This window comes from Orycteropus afer, unplaced genomic scaffold (genome assembly GCF_000298275.1).
Source record: "Orycteropus afer afer isolate SDZICR_OR568_19922 unplaced genomic scaffold, OryAfe1.0 scaffold00252, whole genome shotgun sequence".
Classification (NCBI taxonomy): Eukaryota; Metazoa; Chordata; class Mammalia; order Tubulidentata; family Orycteropodidae; genus Orycteropus; species Orycteropus afer.
The window spans coordinates 3943830-3949965 of record NW_006921839.1 but is presented as its reverse complement, the minus strand read 5'-3'; the positions used below and the strand labels follow the sequence as shown (position 1 = coordinate 3949965).

At 38.8% G+C, this 6136-nt stretch overlaps 1 protein-coding gene and 1 non-coding gene across 2 annotated transcripts in view; both read right to left on the bottom strand.

The window, feature by feature from the left end:
- Window positions 1–251: 251 nt before the first annotated feature.
- Window positions 252–6136, bottom strand: part of ARMC1 (armadillo repeat containing 1) — a 67204-nt gene continuing 61319 nt past the window's right edge. Inside the window, exons 4-6 of the mRNA XM_007949739.1 lie at window positions 1366–1482; window positions 1199–1273; window positions 252–443 (exon numbers count right to left, since the gene is read on the bottom strand). Coding sequence (XP_007947930.1) covers window positions 252–443; window positions 1199–1273; window positions 1366–1482 — 384 coding nt within the window. The remainder of the gene's footprint in view (window positions 444–1198; window positions 1274–1365; window positions 1483–6136) is intronic.
- LOC122150831 lies at window positions 3508–3609 on the bottom strand. Its single transcript, XR_006163879.1, has one exon. It is a non-coding gene; the product is annotated as a U6 spliceosomal RNA (small nuclear RNA).

Sequence of the window (6136 nt, the reverse complement as noted above, 5' to 3'; positions counted from 1 at the left end):
AAAAAAAAAGGGAGGCAATTAAACAAAACTAAAAATACCTTCATAGACAAAGTAATTCTACCTGTAACCTCTGTCCTTTTTACCACTTAGTGGAGTATAACGTCCATTAAGATGTAAAATGCAGCACACGCAATCATATAATCTAAAAACTTTTCATGATAATTTATTGCAAATTGCACTTGACAGTTCACCACAACAATGGAACACTGGCTCCTTGTTGATTCACACAGTCCCTGAGCCCCAAATCTAAGTCACCAGTAAAATGATCTGGATAGAAAGTTTGCGGCTGTGCTCAACCAGCTGGCTCCACCTTCTGGGTGTGAGCCAACCCGGGATACTGCTTTATCCTGCTCCTTCGTGGGACTCTCCTCCTCAGGCAGGTAGTCTGGTAGGTCTGTATTCTGTTCTACTTCCACAGGAGTATCTTGGAATGGAACCAACATCTGATACATGAGAAATGTTAGGAGTTATTATAAATCAACTTAATGTGATATATATATATCATAAGTTAAACTTTACTCATCCTTCTAACTGCCATATTTATTCTCAGTGACTGTATTACTTTTTAAATTTTAGTCTTATGGTAAGGTAGATCCAATTGCTGAGCACTGTATAAGAACAGAAAATGAGAACCACAGATGAGAACTGGGATGTCCATCTCCTGACACTCTGGAAGTAAATGTGCAACTTCTATTTAAAGAAGACTGAAGCAAGTGCTGCTCATGGGGGGACAGTGGAGTGCCACTGACCCTCCTTTCCGTGGGAATCAAAAGCAGCTAAAGGTATATGGATTCATTTTCTTTATTACAAAGCTAGTGGAAACACTAGCAACAGGCAAAGGTTTTCACCATATTTACTTGCCCAATGTTTAGACCTTTCTATTTTTGATTGGCAAAACTAGTTATGGTTATGAAAAAGTAGTTAAAAGCCAAGGCAAAGAGACCATGTCTCCTTTATATCCATATAAAATCAGCACATCATCTCCACTGAGATAAAGGAAATTGTATTCCCAAGAGCAGACTCTCAAATCAACAAAAGAGCTCTGGTTCTAAAAGAGCTGTCGAGCAAGAATACTTAAGAAACTCTTCTCCAACCTCCTAACTGGCAAATTTTGGGCTAGAAATACTAGCAATGTGCTGGTCATAAGGAATAATCAAGAATCAGAGTTAAGCGTAAATAAAAATTTAAAAGCTTTTACCTCTTCTCCACTTTCACTTTTCACAACTTGCTGAGCTTTCATAACCTTAGTTGATGCTATTGCTGATGCCAAAGCCTAAACAAGGATTAAAAAAAAAAAAAGGGCAAATTTTAAACACTGCTTTGTTCACCTAGTTTCAAGCATATTCAGCCATTTAAAATACTAACCTCTGCTTTCAAATCTGAACGGATTCGCACCACGCATCTTTGAACAGCCATTTGAAAAGTAAAGCTAATAACTCCTTTAATTTTTAACAAAGCCTCTTCACATAGATTTCTTCGAGACTGAAAAAACAAAGGAAACTGTTATTAAAATAGTTGAGTAAATGAATGCAAGCCACAGTGAACTAGTCATTAAACTCTAGGGGCAAAATTTTGCAAATGTCCCTATTTAAGTTCTACCATTTCATACTTGAGGGCAGAGGGCTTAATTAAGTTTATTAAATTTTACAAGATCAATAGAGTATTATTTCCTTTTCCTGCTGGATTTCTTCTCAAGGTCTATTTCTAAGTTTTAGTAATTTTTATCAAAAATAAGTTAACCAACATCAATTAAAGCTAAAAAAATGGAACTAAGAATAAATAACAAAGGGAAAATTCTGAAAAGCAGAGGTTTCTTTAGGTCAAGGGTGGGTAAACTATGGCTTAGCAACTGTTTCTGTAAATAAACTTTTATTAAACACTGCCATGCCCATTTTTTTATACATTGTCTAAACAAGGCAAGTTTCATGCTTAGACAGAGTTGGTCGTTATGACAGAGATCAAGATCGTTACGACAGAGATGCAAAACCTAAAATACTTATTATATGGTCCTTACAGAAAAAGGTAGATAACTCCTGCCCTCACTTAAAAATCTCTACGAATAAATTCTAATAATCTGAAGTAAGAATGAGTGAGCACCAGTGTTTAAGCCACTACTCCTTAAACCACCTGGTATTTATAAGGTAGTGCTGCCACTGTATCCTTTATTTATGGCATTCTCAATGGTTACCACTGCATCCTTAAGGGTTATCAGTATTTTTTTGGTTCTCATTTTCTTCTGATAGTGCTGACAACATAATATAATATATATTCAAACCCTTCAGTTTTTTTGACTCATCATACTACACTACCCTGGTTGTCTACCTATACCACAGTCACCTGTGTCACTTCTTATATCCAAGGTCCAGTGCCTGAAGCTGTTATTTTCTTTCTTCTTTGCCCTCAGATAGTCTATTCTCATCATTTCAACTGCCACTGCTATGCAGAAACACAAACGCACACCTCCTATCTGACTCTACGTCCATTTGGCTATCAGACATAGCCACTTGGGGATCAAGTGTTTGCCTCAAATGAAAGACCCAAAGTGAAAATGAACTAAAAAATAACCGGAGTTTCTCCTCATCCTTCCCTTTATCCCCAGGCCACACACTAAATCACTCTCTCTCAATTTTCCTGTTTCTGTATTGAGTCCAGTTTCTGATTAAGTACTTCTGAAGGGAGAGTAATTTGCATTGGAACCCATGCCCAAGTCTACAGACTACATTCTAGGAACAATTGCCTTCTAATTATCCAATTCATTCTTCTCTTCCATTGAATTCAAGTTTTCAAATCTATCCCATCACCCTTCAAAACAACACTCAATTATCCCTCATCTCCCTACTTAAACCATGTGCTCACTTCTACATTTTCACACTGCTCAGGCAAGGATCTACAGTATAATCTGACAGCACAAACCTATAGGGGGCTTGTCTAGTCCAGCATTTTTGGACTCTGATCTGCAGTCCTGAATTTTGTGAAGCCTCCTTAGGGACTGTCACCAAAGAGACCCATGTTTATCTCTTCTGTATGTCCAATACGAGGAAAACTTAAAAGTGAAGAAAAAGCTGCAAACGACATACAACATAAAAGTTAAGATACTATTGGGCTAGTCTAACTCCTTATTTAAAATGTGAAGATGTTGAAAAAATAGAAAAGTTAGAGAACTTGCCTAACTTACTACAGGGAGTTTGGCATTGGAACCCTTCCCCAAGTCTACAGCCTACATTCTAAGAACCAGTGCCTTCTTAGAATCGTATGTGGCCAGATTCATGAGGCCAATTCTTTTTTATTTACTTCAACACACATTTACACATATTCAGCAGGCAAAGCCTAGGGGAAAAATTCGATTCTATAATTTGATCTCAAAACAATCTATTTCTGCATAAACAGAAGATCTTCAGCAGAACAAATAGGATCAAGAATTATCCACAAAGGACAAATGCACTCGAATGGGATGTTATTGTTCTGTGCTATTAAAACATTTGGGGAAAAAAAAAGGAGGGAATATGCAAAAATATGAAATGCTTCATGAATTCACATGTCATCTTCTGCAGGGGCCATCTTAATCTCTATTTATTCCAATTTTAGTATATGTGCTGCCAAAGCAAGCACACCATCAAGTCAATTTTGACTCATACAACTCTATAGGTCATAGCAGAACTGCCCCAATAGGGTTCCTAGGCTGTAACATGAACAGAAGCAGACTGCCAGGTCTTTTATCCCACAGAGTCACTGATGGGTTTGAACTACAGACCTTTTGGTTAGCCATCATACCATCAGAGCTCAGGGTCAAAATTAGGTATAGAGAATCATAGGTAGATGAAATTAGGAGTTGGATAATGTGTTGGTAAACTGCCTATCAATAGCAAGGAGAAAAGTGTGTGTGTGTGTGTGTGTGTGACAGAGTATAAACTGAAAGAAAACAGATAGCAGACACTCTTCCATTTATAATTTTGGGATTAGTTACTCCATGGTAGCAAAACCTGAGATTAAACTCCATGGTCATGTAATCTCCAGTTGGGGAAATAAAGTAAAGGCCCAAAAATCAGGAATAACCTTCTAAAAGCCTTGATATATACATTAGAGTACAATTTTCTCATTACAAGTGAGAGTAAACGTGTATTCCTATGTGGCTGTCCAATCTAGTCATTAAGACACTTTGAGAGTAAAAGTGCTGCTACGAATAATTATGCCAATTCATGTGTTTATGCTTCTGTTGTATCTCCTAGTTTGTTGCACAGTGCCTGGGGTCTTAGAAGCTTGCAAACGGCCATCCAAGGCACAACAATTGGTCTCTATTTACCTGAACAACAGAGGAAGGAGAGTCAGGAATAGGAGGAGGATATGGAATGTGTGGCTAAATGCCTCCATCAACAACTGCCTTCTTTGCCATGAGACCAGAAGAACTGGATGGTGAATTATTATTGAATATTTTGATCAAAGATGCCATATCCATATCTTTTGAATCCTGATCAAAAGGGGAAAAATGCAGAAAACAATTTCAAATTCTCATGGACTCTAGACTTTCTGGAGCCATAGAGGATAGATGAACCTCTGAAACTTCTGACTTGAAAAATAATCTTTAAACTTTAAATTAAACATATCCTCTGAAGTCATCTTACAACCAAACAACAGCTTAGTTTAACTAGTAAAAAAAAAATGGTGTCCCTTGAGCATTATGCTATTTTAAGAACTTTCCATGTGGTATCAAATTGACAACAGTAACTTGAAAAGATTAGACAGGAACCTTAGGGGGCAATAAGTTTACATTAGTGAGGAGAAACAACTTAGTAAAGGAGGGTGAGAATCATTGCACAACTTGAAGAATATAATCAATTTCACTAAATGGTAAATGTGGAAACTTGAATTGGAGCATGTTTCCCTGTGTATGTCTTCAACAAAAACATAATAAATAAAATTTAGAAAAAGAAAAATGAGTGGGGCTCTGAAGCAGATCCCCACTACCTAGGCAGACCTCCTATCCAGAAACAGGCTTTTAGCGCTTGTTGTTATTTGCCATCAGGTTGGACTCAACTCATAGCAACCCCTCCTTGGGTTTCCAAGGCAGTATCGCTACAGAAGTAGATTGCCCAACCTTCCTTCCAAGCTTTTAACGCTACTTATATCAAATCTTAATTCAATGAAGATCTTCAGTTTTCTTCTTGTGTCCTACACTTTCTTATTAGGAATATCAGTGATTTCCATCTTTTTTTTTTTTTTTAGGTTTTATTTGAGGGAGTTTAACAAGACATCAGAACTCATTTACATCCTTGAGGGACAAGAATCGGGATCAGCATAAGGCTGGTTCCTATGAGGTGGAGTTCAGAACACTCTCCATTTCTGACCCATCCCACCAATGGCACTTTCTACTTCTCTGCTGGATTCAATAATTCTTTGCAATGGCCACACAGAATTCACAGACCATATGCAGTGGTTATGTTTGTGTGTCAACTTGGCCAGGCCTAGTTGAGTGGCTGGGCATCTGGTGGTAGTTATTGCCCATGATGAGAGTAGCAATCATCTCCACAGTGGGATCTACCACAAGCAGCTGAGTAGCTTTGGGTATGTGGTCTGCTTCCCGTATATAAGCAGCAACTTTGGGAATGGTTTCTAGCTTGTGGCACACTTGAACCCTGCACATAGCCATGTCATTGTTCAGCATCCTGCCATGCTCTGCCCACCTGAGGACTTACAATGGACTTGAATGAATAGCCTGCTGTGTGGTTTGGCAACATCAGGACTGTGCCTTTTCACTTGTCAACCTTGGGCTTGGCAGCCTCAGCAGCCAGCAGCTGTCTGAGTGAAGAAAAGCCTCTAGCTTCAGTGTGCTGGGAGCTGGAGGCAGAGCTGAAGCCCAAGGCTGAGCCTGGCACTTTGAACTTGGATTTAAAGCCTCCAAACTGTAAGAGAAAAAATTCCTGTTTGTTAAGGCCATCCTATTTGTGGTATATTCCTGTCAGAGTGGCACTAGGTAACCAGAACACCATATTCACAATTAGATGATTGCAAAAACGGCAGGGAGGCCACATGTTCTGACCTCCTCTAACCCTACAAGGGGAAGGCAGGATTACCAGCAGTAATCCAAGGCCTATTACTGCAAGGCTAGACATGCTGCCTCCCTCCAGCCCTTTCATCAACC